The sequence below is a fragment of the Notothenia rossii genome (genome assembly GCF_949606895.1).
Source record: "Notothenia rossii genome assembly, chromosome: 11".
NCBI lineage: Eukaryota > Metazoa > Chordata > Actinopteri > Perciformes > Nototheniidae > Notothenia > Notothenia rossii.
The window spans coordinates 14,769,814-14,788,246 of NC_136910.1; the positions used below are offsets into that span (position 1 = coordinate 14,769,814).

The following is an 18,433-nucleotide window of genomic DNA, read 5'->3' on the forward strand; positions in this document are numbered from 1 at the left end:
AAGTTCACTGATCAATCATAGAGGATTAATGCACATAATTATATCCTCTGTTATGATTTTGTCAAGCAAAAGCAATGCTCACACAAAGGCCTCAAAGAATGTCCGTCACTCGAGCAATCACTTTCTCACAATGGAGGTTTTTTCCATTGTGAATATATTCCTGGAAAATCGTTGATACAAAATTCTCCGCACAAGCACTTCTTACCATGAAAGAGTCGTGGAAATGCTGTTTCACTAAACAAGACAAATTGTGGCTGTGTGATGAGATACTTTCAACCTGTTTCTAAATCAATAAATGTGTTAAAAAATGTGCTGACTTATTAGAAAGGGGTTGAAATAATCTGACTGCATTGGGAGATATTTACTTTAAATATTTCAAGATGACAATAATGTATATATAGGCTCAATTGGCACATTACTTGATACAATATATATTTTTAAAATAATAGTTTATATGACATTCCACCTCATTTGCTTTCATTTCTAATGGGTTTATTGTTCTACTAATTAGGCTTTATTTTTCTCTGCCAAACTGATTTTCCAAGCTAGAATAAATGTGCCGTCCTTTATCAAAACCTTTTTTTCCCATTAACTTTAATTTTCTGCAGTTAATGATCTCTTCATGTGATTTTTTTCCTTTGTGTATGTTGCTCTTCGCTGAAAACGTGTTTCACCAGAATGTTCCGTGTTTTTCCTCATTGCATAGGGAAGAGATGGAAAAACGTTATTATTTTATAATGCCATTTGGTCCAAAAGGTCAGCCTGGCCCGGGGATTGGGGGAGGGAGAGAAGGAAGGGGGAAGAAGTAGAGGAGGAGTAGACTTTGAGAAGGTTTGTGGAGGGGTGGCGGTGGTGGACAGTCCAATTGGATACCAGGTGCTGATGTTGAGATTGTTTCCATAGTAACTCCTCCTCCTGCTCCTCTCATTCTCCCCACTTCCCTCTCCAACACTCCCCTCACACATAAGAGCACACAGGGAAAAGAAAGTGCATAACTGCATGCTTATCCTGGTCTCTGTGGTAATCAAATTCTGCACTAATATATGTCGCTCAAATCAATGTTAGCCATCTTGCTCCAGCTGTGTGGTCCTACAATATACCGTGGATCATACGGTAAAGCTGCCTTCTGCCAGTTGCCGGCCTTGCTGGAGCAAATGTATACACACACGCATATATGTCACTAAAACAGTAAGCAGCCTGTACAATCTCACTCCAAACAGATAGACGTAATGACATCTACAGTACAAAAACAGGAGCGATGTAAATGTTGAGTGGACGGCTGCAAACCGTTATGTTCTGAATGCTGCTCCATTCATCGTGTCTGTATAGTGTATCTTGAATCGGGAACTCAGATCAGGTCAGGTCTGTTCTTTTATTGGAGGACCCAACCTTCACTAGCCAATTGTATAGCTCTACTCCTCTTACAAACACTAGTCCAAAGTGAGTGTTAAAGAAGAATAAAGCAGAGTGAACTCTGATGTGCTTGCTCATCAGAGACAGACATACAGATTGAGAGAGAGAAAGAAAAAGCAACAGCAGCTGTCCCAGGGAGCCCAGGGAGGGCACCTCTGAGCTGGGCTCCTCACAGCTGTATCCCAGGCTGGAAAAAACCCCTGTGTGTTTCTCTGTGTGTTTGCTGATGATTTTGCATTGGATTGTGGGATTATTTTAGCATATTTGTACATATAGCAATGTAAACACGCTTTATACACAAAAGTATACACCTGAACAATACAGGTGTTTGTCCTAATGCCTCAAGCAATATGTAGTCTAGGGCACAACAATCAAATACAAAACATACTTTAAATGCGTTATTATTATTTGCTTTACATTTATTTGTTCTTATTATTTGTATATATTATATAATTGTTTACTAATAGTATTAACCCTTCACTGTTAAATAAACAAATATATAGCTTGTACTGTATATGTATGCAAATGTTCATTTTATCTCCTAATATTAATATATATTTTTAAATATACATTAAAAATAATAATATTTCATGGAATAATCTTCATATCTGACCAAATTACAAGTAAACCTTGGTGGTATCTCATTCATTATATGGCTAAAAGTGTGTGAATGCTCAACCATTTCACTGGCATCATGTAATTGTTGAACACATTTAAGAAACCTCGGGCATGAATGTGTTGCTATAACAGCCGCCACTCTTTTAAACTATCAAGGCTATCCAAGAGATTTTCGAATCTGGCTGCAGATTCCACTCAGCTCTCAATTGGCATCCCAGTTTATCCCAAAGGTGCTGGTTAGAGCTGAGGTCAGTGCTCAGTGCAGGCAAGTTAAGGCTTTTCTTACCAAACTGGGAAAAAAACATGTTATTATGAAATTGATAGTGTGGGCAATGTAAGGTGAAACTACAAAAAAAACTTTCCCCCAAACGGTTGCTGAAAAGTTTGTTATACAATTGTATTTGTAAAATTGGGATTGCATTAATTATTTGTTTTTTGTCCAAAATATAAAACGTAGTGGGCATAAGTACAGTGACAATCTTCGTTGTGTTTAGCCATGTACGGGGTATTCGTCTGTTCATATGAATTAGGCGTGTGTTCTGTATGAGTGTAACTGTTTAAGGGAGAAACAGAAACAGATGGATGTCTGTTTTCCTTTTCATTTCACCCCCTACACACTTCATTGAATCGCTGGCTTGCTTACAGACGCTCCTGAAGCACTGGTAACGGCCATCGTCACTGTCACTCACGGATTTAATCATTTGGTTCTACCCCGGTTCTCGCCTTATTTTCTGCCTCCGGTAATTGCGTTTCTGTTTCGTGCGGGCGGTAAGTGCGCGCTGTCCAAGGTGCTGCAGCAGCGCGTAGCCCCGCCCATCCCCTCTACATCACTCTCACACACACACACACACACACACACACACACACACACACACACACACACACACACACACACACACACACACACACACACACACACACACACACACACACACACACACACACTCCTTCTCTCTCTCTCTTGCGTCCACGTGACTTTCCCTCTGCCGAGTCTCGCGAAGAGCATCAGACTGCACCTTTTCCCTCTCAAGAGGACGGAGAGAGAAGAGAGAGAGAGACATTGAGTTAAAACAGAGAGAGAGAGATAAGGAAGGAGAGCTAGAAAGAGAGAGAGAGAGCGGGAGGGAGAGAGAGAGAGCGCAAGCGAGGGGGAGAGCAATAGCACCTTGTCGCCTGGAGGCGAGCCTGTGATAATTTTGTCCCTGTTCGGTAGACCGGCTCTATCTACCACCAGGCGCGCCGGTGCTCTCTCCTCTCTCGCGCCTTTGAAATCCTTCTCAGATGGAAAGGGAAATCGATGGGTCGCGCGCCGCACTGTTGTCACGGAACCACCAGATGTGCGTGAGGTAGGTCGGTTTTCTAACCTAGATATGTGCCTGCATTGAGGGAATCCGCTGTTCATTAACCGGGGCGGGGCTGTCACATCACAGTTACAGGTTGGGATGTAGATTAACACAGTACGTGATAAAAAAAAATGAGTAATTACCGTGTTACCGCTTAGCTGAGCTGTAGTTAAATGCTAGGGCGCGCAGGTGATGAGACTGAACCCCAGTGTAGTGAAGGAGCGGGCGTGGGGGAGAAAAATGGAGAGGAGCTATGGCCGCAAATCGACAATCGATATTTCAACCGCATTCATTCACCCCGTCTATCAATAACCGTGATGTTGCCGCTTTTCGTCTTCCAAAGGTTCGCGGAGAATAAACTAGGCTATGTGTAGCCAACTGTGTGTGTGTTTGTGTGTGTGTGTGTGTGTGTGTGTGTGTGTGTGTGTGTGTGCGCGCGCGTGTGTGTGTGTGTGTGTGAGTGTGTGTGTGTGTGTGTGTGTGTGGTGTGTGTGTGTGTGTGTGTGTGTGTGTGTGTGTGTGTGTGTGTGTGTGTGTGTGTGTGTGTGTGTGTGTGTGTGTGTGTGTGTGTGTGTGTGTGTACAATGCAACCCATGTTTGTTATGTTGGGTGAGAATGTGTTCAGTTGTTGGAAATGAGCTCCGGAGACGTTAATTCGATAACGCGAGGCGAGTCATCCGCCGCAGCGCGCGGTGCTGCTCCCGCTCTTTGTGAACAGATTCGTTGACAGAGGCGCGGGGTGGCCACCGCTATTACTAAACATAAATAACTCCGATACAATCATTTAATAAATAACTTAAAATAAGCACACTCTGTTTCGTTGTAACTTCATATACTGTCAACGTCAAGTTTCAAAAGTGATCAAAAACATGTTCTCATCATGATGTTAAGGCGGTCGCAGGTATGCCACCTTATACAAATCTCCTGCGGCATGATGGGAGATCTACTGAGGAGGTGCTTTGTGTGTATGTCTCTGTGTGCCTATACTGTACTTGTTTATCCCAGTCTATGGTTTATCCACAATCCTTGATGCTATTGTGTTTGTTAATTATTTTTTATAAACACTCATGATCTGGGCCTGTTCAATTTGTAAGGAGACAATGTGATGTCTGTGTCTGTGTCTTTGTCTGTGTGTGTGTGTGTGTGTGTGTGTGTGTGTGTGTGTGTGTGTGTGTGTGTGTGTGTGTGTGTGTGTGTGTGTGTGTGTGTGTGTGTGTGTGTGTGTGTGTGTGTGCAAAAATGCAGGAGAGGGTAATTTGAGAATAATAGCAGGCTCGTATTTTGTGTGTGTGAGAGTGTGCATAATTGTTTACGTGTGTGTGCGTGTGTGCGTGTTTTTTGGCGTGTGTGACCCTGGTTGATTGTGCCGTCTCTGTTCTCTCTGTAGGTCGCTGGAGAGAGTGATGACGTGGCAGTGAAAGACGCACACACCTCACTCAAACACACTCACACAGATATTTGCCCACACACTCTTTTATTCTTGCCCTACTAGGATAGAGAGGAGGGGTGAAGTTCAGCTATGACGGCGCCATTTCTCTCCATTACCAATGTGTGAGCCACAGACCCACACACACACACACACACACTCTCATACTCCGTGGGGAGTTGGCTTCATGGGGGATAAGGCCCTATCTAGGGCACAAAGATGGAATTCACATTTGTCACTTATTTAACACTTACACAGATGAACACACAGATACACACTCCTGGAATCTCATATGTCAGAAGTGAAGAATGAAAGACTGAATGGAGAGGAGGCATTGATCGTATCAGAGAACACACAAACACCAGACCAAGGCAGAAGAAGATTCACCAAGAGTGCTGAAAGGACAGAGGGAGCTGCTGCTTGACCCCTTTCCCCACTGGGGCTGTATCATATAGAAGCCTCGCTCTGTGAAGAGCACTACCAAAAAAGCAGGGTGCACCTGAGCCACAAAGAAAGGGTTCCACCAAGTGCCCTGCAGTTGTCACAATGAGCTGTAGGCTAGAGGGAACACCCCAGCTCTAGCCTCTATCTCCTCCAGTGTGTGTGTGAGTGCGAGCGCGAGTGTGTGTATGAGTGTCATGGCGGTGTGTGTGTGGGCGGCAGCCCCCCTGCTCTTCCTGGGGCTGTGCCTGTGCAGCGTGGGGGGCCAGGCCCATGGGGAAGCCCTGGAGTTTGGAGGAGTGTCCAGCCAGTGGGGGCGGTTTCCGGTGTGGAACGCCTGCTGCGAGAGTGTGCTGAGCTTCAGCCTGCGGACTCACAGCCAGGAGGGCCTGCTGCTCTACCTGGATGATGAGGGTTTCTGTGACTTTCTTGAACTGTTGCTTCTCCACGGCCACCTCCGCCTGCGCTTCTCAATCTTCTGTGCTGAGCCAGCAGAACTACAATCAGGTGTGGCTGTGAGTGATGGGCACTGGCACGCAGTGCGTGTCAAGAGGGACTGGAGGAACACCTCTTTGGAGGTGGACGGACGACTGGAGGGTTGGGCGGAAGTGAAGAGCAAGAGAAGAGACATGACCGTATTCAGCCACACCTACATAGGCGGGGTGACGCCAGAGCTACACTCCTCGCCGCTGCGCCTCACATCCCCTTCGGTACGGGAACACCCCCCCTTTCGTGGCTGGATCACGGGGGTGAGCATCAACGGCACACAATCGACGTTGGAGAGCTCAGGGGGCGTCACAGTAACAGCTGGCTGTGGGCCGGACCACCAGTGCCAGAACGGAGGGGTGTGCAGCGTGGTCAACGACCAGGCCGTCTGTGACTGCTCCGACACCGGTTTCCAAGGGAACGACTGCAGCGAAGGTAAGGCCCAGAACCATGCTGACCCATCATATGTACATCTCATCCTTTACATTAACACAATTGCACACAGACATACACACACTTACATTTGTGGATCCATATCAAAATTATACTTCCAACTCAAAAAGTCCTTCAGTGTAGACATCTATTTTTCATTCACACCCTCACAGCTGCCTTTCAATTGGTGCCTATGGACCTGCAGCCTTCACAACAGTGCAAAACATGCATACTGAATATGTTTGATATTGATTTTTCATGGCTGCCAATGACTCCTAATTTAGTATGAACCTCCATAACGAAACCTCTTTACAACAAGTGCAGTCCTTTTAGTTGAGCTGGGGCTTAGTGCTTGACAACAGCTGTTGCAGTCAGACCATCAAGCTCAAGAGTCTGGAGATTTGAGACAAGTTACCCGAAAATCACTGTAAACCTGGCTGGTCGTGTCAAGGCCTTGATGGGCTCAGTTGGTGTGTTTGGCAAAACACAATAACCATATGGATCCTGTATGGATGTGGTTGTTGGCTCGTGTTGAAAGACTTTAATTGGAACTAGGCTAAGAGGCTGGAAATCGGTGGTCGTTACATGGCTGACACCTGGCTGCCTGTGTTAATGGATTTGCATTGATTCAAGATGGCCTTCACAAGTACAATACGTAGGGTGAAATGAAGTGTATACAATATATGGCCTGCCAATAACTTGGACAGCATGCAGCCTGATAAGATGCCCTGTGTGTGCATGTGTGTGTGTGTGTGTTTGTGTGTGTGTGTGTGTGTGTGTGTGTGTGTGTGTGTGTGTGTGTGTGTGTGTGTGTGTGTGTGTGTGTGTGTGTGTGTGTGTGTGTGTGTGTAGTATGTGTTCTTATGCAGTATTAAAGAGGAAAACATGTCTTGTCAGTAGTACTTGATAAATATAAAGAACTTTGAAAGTAAACAAACTTTTATGTTGAATTGGCAGAAGACAAATGCTGTTTCACTAATATTTTAATGTCTCAACTCTACAAGAACGCCCTCCCTTAATAATGTCAAACAAGCCTGTGGTCAATACAAGTTCCATTATAGAGGGCACTGTAATGTTGGCCATTAGAAAAATGAAACAGCTGTTTAATGAACTCAGCCACCTTGTTATGGGCAGTACTGCAAATGCTTTCATCTCCCCCACTAAGTTGTGTGTGTGTCATCAGATTCGCTTCAGTTCATTCAGAGCCAATCTGCATTCTTAATCGTTAGCGCTCCCCATTCCTATTCTTTTTTCTTTTTGATGCCAGAGATACCTTCCAGCTTTCGCCTCAGCGATTTACATTTTTAAATGACACAAATGCATCTGCCAAAGAGTGGCCTTGCCGTATATGCGCTTGTCACCGTTTGTCACCGACCTGACCTCACACTCCACCCAGCACCACTGTCAGTATCACACCCCCCTTTAGCCACCCACTGTATCACACCCTAGCATTTAGTGGACACTGGGATGGCCTAGGTAACCATGGAGACAGGACTAATAGGGAGACCTCATGCCAGCAGTGTTTCTCCGTCCTTGCTCTTACGTCCTTCCTCCCTACCCCCATTCCTTAGCTCCTTGCTGCCTAGAGCTGCCTGCAGCCGCCTGCAGCTGCCGACAGCTGCCTCAGCTTGTAGTGACTTCAGGCATCATGTTTGACACAAATCGGCTGTATTTATACATGTGTGTGGTAAGGAGTATGTGTGTTTGTATGTTTATGTATGACAGGCATCCTCAGGGCTATAATGGCTGCCTTGACCTCTGGTGTTAAGTATTCAAGCAGGTGGGGAGGGTAGCTGGTTGATTATGCTCACTTGTGCTGGAATTAACTGAGAGACAATTATGATTTAAATAGAATTAGTCAGAGAAAAATTCAAAAATAACTAATCAATCCAGTTTTCCAATGCGTATTGTCAAATTACATTTGATAGTACATTATATTTCTAAGAGTTTTGGACAGAATGTTGAATAAAACAAGCTAACTGATCAGATGACTTTGGGCTGTGCAAAATTCTTAGACATAAATCGAGAAAATAATCTGCGGATGATGAAAGTTTTGTTATATTTTGTCAATCAATTTATGGTTAGAATGATCTTCCATGAAAGAAGATCTGTCAAATATTTCACTCTTTTCTCTGTTTTATATCAAATTAAACTGAATATCTTTGGGATTTGTACTGACAAAATAAGACATTTAAACACCTCTTTTAAGACTAAAAAACAGGCATTCAAATCTCCCTTTTAGAGACCAAATGATTAGTCAATTATTCTAGAAAATTATTTCATAATGAAATTCATTGCAGTCTTACATTTAAAATGACTTGTAAAGCAAAACTGCTAAACAGCTGTGGCTTTACATACTGTATTTTTTTAAATGTTTCAACTTTAAAGGCTGGCTGTTGTTCTGACAAGAAAATAAATGTTATAGACTTAATGATTAACTGATTACATCAAATTATTAAACGATAAATAAAAAAATAAAATAAAAATTCTGCAGCCCTAGTGCTCTCTTCTTCGTTTAGTGACAAGCGAATCTGTGATCAGCTCTGCAGAAACTCTGTGCTGCCCTCAGAGTTCTGAGTGATCCGAGCCGGTCTAATGCAGTTTGCTGTTTTTTTGCCTCTGGTTAGGGCACATTGGGAGACACAGACAGCACTGACACACACCTGCACATACACATGTAGCACAAACATGCAAACACCTGGAGAAACACATTGGTAGTGTGCAGACTGCAGCACAACCATGAGTCACATCAGCACTGAGGCACCTAGCAGCGGTGCAGCTCTACAGGCAAATAAAGAGGTGCAGACATTTGATATAAAAGCTCTCTCTAGTTACAATAACTGCTTTGGACTGGCAATTTGCTGCTTGACAAAATTATATTTATTAGTCTATGTTTTAAATATATGTTCCTGGGAATGGAATCACCTTTCAATTGTGAGTAAGTGCGGGCAAAAATATATGTTTTTCCCTTTGTAATAGTGGCCGTTGTCAGTAATAGTAATCTCATAAAGTGTTTCCATTTATGAGGTGTGCTTGGATGGATGTACACGGGGTGAGAAGTGCTATATTTAGTATTAGTAATTTGCTATAATGTGAAATCATACGGTATTATCAGGGCTGGCTTCGACTATTCACAGTTTGGGTAGAAATTGCTGCAGGGTTTTAGAGTATAATGTTAGATGATGGTGGAAATTGAAAGTAGCTTAATGGCTGGTTTTAAAAGGTTACTTCATACTTCATCATATCACTTCACTATTCCAGTGAACACGAAGCTTTCCAGACAGAAATAAACAGCAGTAAATGGAGCCAGTTAACAAAAAATAAACCACGGACACAGAGTGCAACAACATCTTGAGATTATTTCCGATGCCTGGGTCCATTCACAGACCTTTCTGAATCATCAAACTTGTTCTCTGAAAATAGTTCAGACTTACAGAAAGGTCTTAGTGGAGAATAGAGCAGATGGTGTATCCTTAGCGGAGGGTTTACTTTTTTTTGGAGTGCTGTGTTTTGGTATATAATGCTTTATTTTTTAAATTGGACATGTACATGTAACATGGAACATGTACTGCTGTTCATTTTGGTCTGACAAGTTGAGGGCTCAGTCAGTGGGAAATATCCAACCACACGATCTGCAGGCTGAGCTAATAATATTCACGCATAAGTTAACATTACCAGTGAGGATCCCAATTAATCATACGTCAGAAACCTCTCTTCAGGTGCACTAACGCACTCTGGAGAAGAGGAAGATTGTGTCTTAAAGAAATTGAATTGATGGCAAGAGAGAGCGCAATAAGAGCTATGGTAAAAATCCCTCTTTGAATGAAGAAAAAAGTAGTAATGTTCAGTGATTTAAATGAATGTATGTACTGGAGCATAGCTGTCTCGTTGGTAATAGGTATTATTTATGAGTCATGAGTACTGCGCAGTTCTTTTGTCAGCGAGGCAGAGTTTGTATAAGGTTATCTTTTATATGGAACCTTGAAATTATTATGTTTTTTGAAGCCGTCAACCTCACTGAACAATAAAGCTTTGAGATGAAATCATAACCCTCTGAATATGAGAGGGAAGAAAAGTCGGTTGTTGATCTCTTACACAGAATGAGTATGTTTTGCTTGAGGAAATAAGGGATCATTAGGACTGTGTTAGGACCAATACATTAGTAATTTGACTGTGGCAGCGCTAGTTTCCGTTCACGTTTACAGTTACACAATATCTCCATGGTTCAATTATAATAAATGTTTAGTCTAAGCAAAAAAATATATAGCGTAAGCATTCTTTATCCCCAGATTGACAGTATTGAAAATATTCCATAGCAGTATTCCTTACCAGGAAAGGGTTGTGTTTTAAAGAACATCAATATCTTATACATCAGTTTTTGAGAAAAATAATACGATTTTGTAGATGTAGTGAAGATATTGTGGGCAGGCCTATGCATAAATGTAATTACCGTCAAGCCAGTCTGCCTTCCAGTGAAGGCAGAGTGAACCGGGCTTGTTAGGCCTGGCCTGGCTTGCATTGTTCTTGAGGGCAAATTGCTGTTAGCATGCTAATGGCTCCACCTGTTTCTGCCATGCTACTAGCACAAGGGCAGAGGCACAGAAACTCTCAGATGAGCACACACTGACACGCAATTTCACAAACATGCACAGACATGCGCATACACACACTGTGTCCCAGTATTGAACCATGCATGCCCCTTGTCTTCCTGCACTGCTAATCTACCCCTACATATTTGATATCTTCCTGCTATTTCACATCATTAATACTACCATATTCAATGTTAGTGTGTGTGTGTGTGTGTGTGTGTGTGTGTGTGTGTGTGTGTGTGTGTGTGTGTGTGTGTGTGTGTGTGTGTGTGTGTGTGTGTGTGTGTGTGTGTGTGTGTGTGTGTGTGTGTGTGTGTGTATGTGTGTGTGTGTGTGTGTGTGAAAGGCGGAGAGAGTGAGAGAGAGGTTGTGGGACTGAATGCGCGCTGTGTGTGTGTTGCATGCTATCTGTCGGGGGGCTCTGGGGAGAGGAAGCGGCCTGCAAGGTAAGTTCTGGGGTAAACGGCTCTTGAATCGAAACATACAGGTAGGAGAGTATATATTCGCCCACACCCCCTCCACCCTCTGTATCTACAAGTGTGGGTGGGTATGTGTGTGACCCCCTTTTTAAAAAAATGCATATGTACACATGTGGAGTCCGACAGAGAGATTGTGCTGTTTATATTCAGACAAACCTCCGTGTTGGCTACCAGTGCAGCATGGTATTCATTGTGACGTTTGCGTGGACTTTGCATGTGTGTTACCACGGTAACCCTGGACGGGTGTGCATGTACAGTAAGTACCCATGGTAACCCAAGGGCTTAGCATGCATGTTAATGAATGTCTGTCTCTCTCTTTCCTCGCCCGGCCGCAACACCTATCCAGAGCACAGCTACACTCCAGGTAGGTTGCACTTCTATCGATCTGACTTTCTCTGTCGATCTGTCTGTCATTATTTTTACTTTTTTCAAACACCTCTTTCTCTTTTTCATTTTTTCTTCGATTTATTTCTCTGTTGTCATCTTTTCTCTCTCCCATTTATATCTTTTTCATGGCAGTCTTGTCCTTTACTTTCTTCTTTCTGGCCTTCATGTGCTCATTAAATCCTCTATTGTGGGAATACAGATCAAGGTAGACAGCGTAAATGTATGTAAGTCTGAGTGGGTATGTAGGGATTGGATGCTGACATCTGGTAAGTTCCACATCCCATGTGCATTCATCTGAAGTGGCTCTTGCCTCAAGGTTACAGAGACATACTGTAGGCACACACACACATACTGTATACGAGCAGCATTGTGCAGACCTGTGTGCGTACCTGTTAGTGCGTAGGAACGCAGCCTAGGATGAGTAAGTGTTTTCAATGCAAGCTTTTTTTTTTAGACATTTTGAATACTTTAGAGAACGAGCAACACATGCACAGACACTTTTGCACAGAGAAATCTAGCCTTCACCAGCATGTCATTGACAAACTCCTGTATGACAACAACACATATGCACAAACACACACACACTTCACGCTCCATGATCCTTTGCTGTGCTGACTGTGCTCTTGTCTTCCTTTAAGGTCTGGCACACCTGATGATTGGCGACCAAGGTATGGCATCCTCTTACCTCACTTCCTGTTGTCCTCTGCTATACCATCACCCCCCTACCTCCTCACCCCCACACTCACAACTCCCTGTATCCCCGCCCCCAATTCATCACCACCTGGCGCGGGAGGAAGTTGTCTCTCTAGGCACTGAACTAAGGTCAGTTTCTTTTCTTTAATTGAGATTTCTTCCTTTATAAAACGGTCCCATTTGGTCTCATCAGGAATTTCAGTTTGAATTTAAACTGAAATAGATGATTTGGGCATTTGCAAGTGGAGCAATTATATAATAATAAATGAAATATAGCCCTTAAAAAAAAAAATTGCTATGATTTGTGAAGAGAGTGATGAGCCTGAGAGCAACTTCTGCTGGGATATATAATATAACCAAGGGGAGGGAGGCTTTCGATTGGCTGTGGCTCGACGGTGCTTTGCTGGGTTAGACTTGGCAAGGCTCCAGGTCATGGAAATGGAGCTACTGACCGACTGACTTCCATGGATGGTTTGAAATTGGTCTTTACTCTTCCACCTCATTTCATTTTCTCTCATGTGTATGTAAGAGTTTGATTGAGAGAATGGGAGTGTTTTAGTGTGTGTGATGTATACATACATGTGCATGTGTGCTTTTAGATCATGGTTTGAATCATTGACTGTGGCAGTTTTCAGAGGAACACTCCACATTCATCCATGGCTTTTTAATCGGCTTCCAGCATGTCTCGCTTTGCTGTCGCTGGTCTTCACATCGGCGAGCATATGTGATTTTCAACCGATCTTCCTGTGTTTTAAATCACTGCCTCAACCCCCGATTTGTCCAGTGTTATTCACACCACCCTCTGTGATTTTAGGAGAACTCAGAGGTACCCCCACCCCTTGATTTATTTTCCATGTATGGCTAATGGGCTGTGGTGGGTGGTGTTGAAATTGAATTCATTGACAGGCCCCTGTATGTATGGTAATGCTGACCTTTAGAGTGGTTCCGCTTCAAGTTCTCATTTTTCGGTTGCCATTGAATTGGAATGTTTCATTTTTGGTAAGGTAAGCTGTGTGTGTGAGCGTGCTCATACTAAAGTGTGCGTGTGGACGCGGCTGAGCTCCAGCCTATGGTGCTTTTGAAAATCTGTGAAGGTAGGTGCTGCTGGATCGGTCGGCTCCGCATGACGCTGATGAATACACTGATTGACCCACATAAAAGACAGGCCTGACCGTGACAGGCTGATCTGCGTCTATTGTGTTCTTTGATTGGATGAGAGAGGACCTGATGGCGGCTGTCTCCCATTGTGACAGCCATGTATTCGTTATTCCTATTTAATGAAACCTCATCCAGGCTTGTGGATGGAAATATCTTGAATAGAGCAAAAATGATGCCTTCATTCATCTATCACAGTTAGACATCTCTACTCTGACAAGTATATTTCTTTCTGAGCATTTTTGTTGTGTTTTGATTTGCTAAGTAGAATGCTACAGCGAAGTTTCTGCCTTTTAAAACGTCTGGCATGAATCATCCAGGTGGCAGGGAAAATGTAATTGCTTCATCTGGCTTATGCTCAGCATTTTAAATCACCTACTTAAGGACCGACATGTATTAACATATGTTCTGGCATTAATACACAATGTATTCAGTGTATTTGTGTATAGTGGATGCTCTCACTATTACGGATGTTTGGATTTTGATATGCTGAATGTAGTGCTGTGGCTGATTATTTTATATTGTTTTTTTTTTTTAAAACCTTTGAAGTATCTTTTAGAAACTGTGTGTGTGTGTGTGTTTAAGTAAGTGTGTTTTTGCTCTGCATACTAAGGAGTAAAGGCTGTCAAATGGCGCAGATGAAGCCTAGCTTAGGTTAGCTCAGCGTAAAGAGGCTTTTTGAGGAGCCCGCAAAGCTGAAATTAGTTTCTTTGAGGGGGTGGATTGGGTGTGGGGAGGGGGGCCTTAGAAAGATATATAGCCTGTGTGTCTGCTTGTGTGTGTGTGTGTGTGTGTGTGTGTGTGTGTGTGTGTGTGTGTGTGTGTGCTGGAGAAATTGAGAAAAAGCGACTGCCTGCCTGTGAGAGAAGAGCTAAAGGAATGAATGATAGCGGGAGTGGAGAGGGAAAGAGGAAGCGAGGGAGAGATAAAGTGAGTCGTCTTCTCTCCTGTGATGTAGAGCAACTGGCTGTATCTGCAAAGGGACAGCGGTGCTCCCGTCTGCCCTCCCAGCCCCGTCATTCTGCAAGGGACATCAGCCCTGATGAGGAGCCCTGGACCTTTCCCCTTCTCCATAAAACACAGCTATCATTCTCCCTGGAAACGATACCCACAGATCACTAATCACTTTGAGAGGGTGGAAATGCACGAATTCTGGAGTGAAGAAAGAAAAGAGGGAACCAAATTGGATTTTCATAAGTATGGAGCAGCCAAAGGAAGAGGGGGAAATGGATTTTTGTTGTGCTTTTTTTGAAAAGTATTAAGCAGCAATAATCTGGATGGAAAATGTGCTTAAAGCCAAGTAGCAGATTTTGCCCTTTCTGTTCTCTCTTTCTGGCCAAGAATAGACCGTGAAGGGTCCTGGGTGAATGAGCGATTGTAGGTTCTGAATAGGATTGAGGAGTGGCTCTTGGAATTGGCAGCGATGCTCGTTTATGGTATTTATTTATATGTTTTTAGCCTTGAGGCGAGGTTGTCCGGTTAATAACGGTGGTTTGTCTGCATGTCCAAGAGTTCTCGATATCAATCCAATAATCTGTGCATGGCATAGACAAGTGGTCCGCCTCGCTTGAAGTGACCTTTACACTTGCGCTTACGTGAACGGACGGACAAACAGACTCACACACACTCACGCGCAATAACCTTTAGAGAGTGCCCGCTGAGTAGGTGAGTGAGTGTGTGTTCAGTGTAAATATGCATGAGTAAGGCTGCCTGCACACATTCTTCACGGTCAGTGGATGAAGGCAGGACGGAGAACGAGGTGCGTGTGTTTCAGTATGTTTGCGTGTTGTGTGCGGGTGCATGAGTGTATGTTAAAGGGAGGTGGATTGTGAGTCATCATTTGTGACTCATAAAGCGTCGGCAATCAAAGCGGCACACTTTAACACATTGTCTTATGGCAAAAACACACAGATGGACTCACACTCCTCTACACACACATGCTCAGTGTCACACTGTTTGGATCTCTTTATAATTGCCTCTTTTGTTTTTGTCCCTTCCCTTCACCCTTCTTTCAGCCCGAACATACACATTTGCGTGCTTTTCTCATAAAAACACACACACAAACACACAAACACACTCATACAAAAAGGGCGGGCTCTGTGCTGACTACCATATGTGGGACTGGGAGTGCTAGCAGACGCCAAGAAAAGAGGAACCAGTCAGTACCAGCAAAGTACATCATGTTTCCTCCCTCTTACTCATCATTACCTAATAATACATCGCACTATAGGAGAATATAATACAGGCACTAAAACTAAACTGGAAAACATTTTCCATTACTATGATACTAAGTGGTGTAGTGCCCAAATCAACATCAGAAATTAGATCAAATAACCATTTTAATAAATAATTAACTATAAAATTGAATTGTTTCGAACAAAATTCAATATTTCCTAATGCCAGCCAAAAAATAGGATATAAAGGGGATTTTATTCATATTTCATCGTTGTAAGAAAAACACCAACAATATACAAAATCATCTACAACTTTAAGTAAATAATACTGTAATATACTACATATATGTCAATGAAAGATATTTTTGCGACACACATTATCCACTGTAGCTTTAATGCTTTCATAGTTTAGCAAGATGGGCAAGTGAGCAGCACTGCAGTCGAGGTGAGAGCGAGAAACTTGGTGTTAAGAGTCAAGTGTTTGGTGATTGGCTGCCTTCCCAAGTGACTGGCATGAATTTGGCCACTGATGGCATCATCTTGAGCTGTGAATTAAAAAAAAAACGGTTAAAACTAAGTTGTGCCCCCTCTGGCCATTAGCAGTGATAAAAGTAATTGCAAGAAAGTTTTTAACTGCAAAATGCACAATTTGTCTACATATACACTTTCCATGTAATGGGAATAATTCTGCCTGTACTCTCTGCTACTAACACCCATTACAGTCTGTACTACAACACTCATTAATGCTTAACACCTATGCAGCTCTTGTAATGAAATTCACAGCACCACATACAGAGCTCTACCCCACATTATCAGAGAGATGCACAGTTACAGAACTCACTATGGGGAATGTAAAGCAATCCCACCAGTAAATGTATACATTTACTGGTAATTGTACGCAATTACCATCCAGTTTGCAAGTAAGCATTAACATATTCGCGCATTCACCACAACGTTAATGGGACACAAAGCTGATGCACCTTTTTAACACCGAAAAATAAAGACATCAAACGGACTCCCCGTTTACCAAGGATGAAGAAAAAAGATAGAGCTGAGGCTCGCTGCAAGGTGTAAGGGAGGGGTGGGCAGGATAGGGTGAAAAGAGTGTAGAAAAGTGATGGTGAGGAAAGATAGGAGCGCATTCAGAAAGTGGGGAAAGAGAGGTGGAAAGAGAAGGTCGGAGACGCAGAGGGAGACAGGAAGGGAGATAAGACTGCAGCGTTTCTCAGCAGGGGCGCTGCATCTCTCCTTGGGCTCCCCGACTTGACACAGTCTCGCATCAGCCAAATTTCATGAGTGATGCAGATACCTTATTCTTGCACACACACACTCCCTTTATAGAAAAGAAAAGGAAAGAAAACAGGCACGTCGGTGCTCCAATTATCTACCTGTTCCAGCACTTTCTGCGCTGTGTCTGAGGGTGCTGAGGGTAGTGGCCCAATTGGCGATTCACTTCAGTACCCCATCTGGCATTTGAAGTTCATTTATTTGCTGTTTGCCAAAACAAGAACAAACACATGAACAGGAATGCACACACTCACACTCACAGGCGTTACACACACAAACAGTCATTAACTTGTGGTGCTTGTCTGGAATAACTACAACAACTGAAATAGCCACAGCATTCATTAAAAACCCATTACATTACCTTTATGAAAAGAGGTCTTTATGCTCCTGTTATTTGTTAACAACCTGATGTAAGGGGTTTCATTAGCTGTGTGTGTTTGTGTGAGGGTGCAGTATGTGTGTGTTTGTGTGTGTGTGGATTTACATGCATGCAAATCGGAGCAACGTTATTTATTGTGTGGGTGTATTTAACTGTCTGTATGCACATTTTTTAGTGTGCCTAATTTCGGCACACTATGGTCTTCTCTGTGCATAGTGGTATGATGCTTGTGCTTGTGTTCGTGTGTGTGTGTGTGTAACACGGATGAAACCGACTCTGATCTTATCCAGCTTAAGACAAATACACTGTTCTGCCTGCAGACATTGTCATGGAAACAAGCTGGTTTCCCTGGGTACCAGAGAGGAGGCCAAATGTAAGCTACAGACAGAGAGAGAGATGAAGATATATAAAACAAAACAAAAAAGCACAAGTAATAAAAGATTGATCATAATGGCAAAGGGTGCTGTTCATTGTTTTGCTTTTTCAAAACGAAATTCAAAGGGATTAACAAAATTAGATTTTATTATGTTCCATTTGAGTCTCAAGGAAATTCACTTAGGAAAGACCATTTCTGCTCAAAAACAAATTTTAACCTTAATGTATTTTAGTATTTACAAAGCAAAAGTGCTCCTTTAGACTGTATATACTAATCATATTAAATTCTTCCAAGTTTCTCCTTTCTTTTTTACCATTTTATGTTGAAACCAATAATTTGGTGAGTCATTTTATATGAAAGATTAGTATAATTTCTCCAGCTTCTCAACAGTGGAAGATAGCTTCCTTCTGTAAAACTATTGTAAATTGAATTGCTTGTTTGCTGTTAGTTATAGACAAAACAATTAACCAATTAACCTGTACGTAGATGAATAGATCTTAAAAATAATTGTCAGAGCTGTGTTTTTAACCAGTTAAGCCTGTTTTTCAGGCCTCAGCCTCGAAAATGACATTCCCAGAACAAATGACTATAACTTCACTTCTAATAGGGGTAAATTAATAATGTTTTTTCTCAAAGCAATGATAAACCTGTGAGTTGGATGTAGAAAAGTCAGAATCAATATAGAATTGTTTTTATTTTAAAGTAAATTCAGATTGAACATAGTAAAGAAATGTAAATTATAGTGTCCGTCCAAA

The 18,433-nt window shown here is 42.7% G+C and overlaps 1 protein-coding gene across 2 annotated transcripts in view; it reads left to right on the forward strand.

Moving 5' to 3' along the window:
- Positions 1-3,040: 3,040 nt before the first annotated feature.
- nrxn1a (neurexin 1a) overlaps positions 3,041-18,433 on the forward strand; it is a 57,786-nt gene continuing 42,393 nt past the window's right edge. Inside the window, exons 1-4 of one of the 2 annotated variants that reach the window (XM_079658531.1) lie at positions 3,041-3,377; positions 4,762-6,162; positions 11,574-11,591; positions 12,253-12,282. In XM_079658531.1, coding sequence (XP_079514657.1) covers positions 5,430-6,162; positions 11,574-11,591; positions 12,253-12,282 — 781 coding nt within the window. In that variant the 5' untranslated portion in view covers positions 3,041-3,377; positions 4,762-5,429. The remainder of the gene's footprint in view (positions 3,378-4,761; positions 6,163-11,573; positions 11,592-12,252; positions 12,283-18,433) is intronic. The other variant, XM_079658532.1, reaches the window with a different exon arrangement.